Below are 2,253 nucleotides of genomic sequence, written 5' to 3' on the forward strand. Positions count from 1 at the left end.
ACTTATGTCTCAAAAATACAAGAGCTAGAGGGAGAAGTGCTGCGTTTGCAAAATTTGAACAGGTCAAGATATAAAGATTATGCTTCTGATTATCTTGGCTTGGAAGATGGTGGACTTCACTCGGGAAATTCCTATATCATGGATTCTGATATAAAAAATGTTGAAACAAATGGTAGGCTACTACCAGCAATTGTAGATTTAAGATTTTATGCCTGGTTGCTCTGGCTTTAACTCTTCAGATTAAATACTGGTTATGTGTTTCCTTTATAAAAAAATTATATAATTTGAAGCTTTTCTCCTGTAATTACTTTTGTTCTGTACGCTATAAAGTCCATTGTGAGTGATATTCACCAGCATGACTCTTGACCTTGTTAGGGGAGGCTGAAGATGTGGAGAAAGAGCTAGAGCATTCTTCCCTTCAAGAACAATTGGATAAAGAACTACAAGAATTGGACAAAAGACTTGAACAGAAGGAGGTAAACTTACATATATTCAGACAGATTTTATTGGGATCTAGATCTAGTTATAAAAAAAGAGGTTAAACAAGTGTGTTTTGGGTTCTCATGCAACTTATGTTTGGAAAAGAAGTTAAAAGAGAAATGATCAGGCTCATGGAACTTATACTCCAAAATTATGTCAATGCTTTTTCTTAGCATCTTTGCTTCTCCATTTTTATAACTTGATATTTTTTGACCTTAAATATATGGATTTGATTTTCCTTAACCCATTGTGATACATGAAAATTGAAGACATGGAAAAAATCTTATGCCAAAAATATATAGTTTTGATTGGTCATAATTTGTTCTAATCTTACGCCAAAAATATATAGTTTTGATTGGTCATAATTTGTTCTCACATGGATATATTAACATATGAATAAAAGTTGGTAATAGAATTTGGAATTTGTGAACTCCTATAATTTAATTAATGAAAGTATTCTTAAATTGACTAAATCTTATCATTCTCTCATTCTATCTTTCATCTTCTCACATGAAAGGTTGAAATGAAGCAGTTTACAAGTGTCGACACTTCTGTCCTTAAGCAGCACTATGAGAAGAAAGTTCAAGATTTGGAACTAGAAAAGAAGGGCTTGCAGGTAAATTCTAAATTATGATACTTTGATCAAAGGCTTCGTTTGATTGTAAAGGTGGAAAAGGCAAACCAATTCCATATAAGTTGGAAAAAAAAAATCCATCAAAATCGTAGGAATGCATTTTCCATGGAATTGACCAAAATTATGTTTTAAATGCAAGTACTTTGGAATTCGAACTCCATTTTTACTTTCATGTCAAATAGTTAAAGTAGGAAACGTATTCTTCGGATGTGACATTTTCCATGGAATTCACTTCAATCAAGCGAGCCATAAATTATTTCAATTCAAGCATTTTTCTCTGAATATCATTGTTTATTGTAGAAAGAGATTGAGGAACTTAGGTACAATCTTGCAAATATATCATCCAACTCTGACGATGGTGCACAAAAGTTGAAGGAAGAGTATCTTCAAAAGCTTGATGTCCTTGAAACCCAGGTAAATCTTCACGCAAATTCCATTCTGATTAAGAATTTTGTGGTTTATAACAAGATACTCAATCTCTTCCTTCAAATTCCATTTCTGTGTAGGTAGCTGTGCTGAAGAAGAAACAAGATACTCAATCTCAACTGTTGAGACAGAAACAAAAAAGTGACGAGGCTGCCAAAAGACTACAAGAGGAGATTCATAGAATAAAGACACAAAAGGTTATACTCTGGTGTATTTCAAACTTGTTCACTAAAGAAATAATCTCTTTTCTTCTGACTTTCTCTTCTGTGTCAAGGTACAATTACACCAAAATATAAAGCAAGAATCTGAACAATTCAGGTTATGGAAAGCATCTCGAGAAAAGGAAGTTCTTCAGGTATTGCATATTTCTATGGTGCCTTTTCCTTGGTCTTTCTCTTCCAAGTAAAGGCAGAAAATTAATACCACAAAACTAGCAAAACATTATTTGCTATAAAATTTAGTCTAATGAATTGTCCTCGAGGCATAAGCCTCAATAAATGTTACTAAAGTTGTAAGATTTAAGGTGTTTAGTGAATCCTCATGTGAGGTGTGTCTCAAGGTGTAAACCTCATATAATGCTCTCTAAAACAATATTATAAATCAATTCACTCTCAAATGCCGAAGTGCTTTTCATAATCAACTTTTGCTCTTTAGTGTGTTAAGTCTTTAATAACTAGATTCAATATTTAAAAATGCTTAATTGAATACCCAGG

The 2,253-nt window shown here is 32.6% G+C and overlaps 1 protein-coding gene across 1 annotated transcript in view; it reads left to right on the forward strand.

Moving 5' to 3' along the window:
* The first annotated feature begins 6 nt into the window (after positions 1-6).
* The window catches only part of LOC111371167 (kinesin-like protein KIN-4C), an 8,393-nt gene continuing 6,146 nt past the window's right edge, over positions 7-2,253 (forward strand). The window contains exons 1-6 of the mRNA XM_022993074.1: positions 7-172; positions 376-476; positions 998-1,096; positions 1,415-1,528; positions 1,621-1,737; positions 1,815-1,895. Coding sequence (XP_022848842.1) covers positions 139-172; positions 376-476; positions 998-1,096; positions 1,415-1,528; positions 1,621-1,737; positions 1,815-1,895 — 546 coding nt within the window. The 5' untranslated portion in view covers positions 7-138. The remainder of the gene's footprint in view (positions 173-375; positions 477-997; positions 1,097-1,414; positions 1,529-1,620; positions 1,738-1,814; positions 1,896-2,253) is intronic.

The sequence above is a fragment of the Olea europaea genome, chromosome 22, assembly GCF_002742605.1.
Source record: "Olea europaea var. sylvestris chromosome 22, O_europaea_v1, whole genome shotgun sequence".
Taxonomy (NCBI): domain Eukaryota; kingdom Viridiplantae; phylum Streptophyta; class Magnoliopsida; order Lamiales; family Oleaceae; genus Olea; species Olea europaea.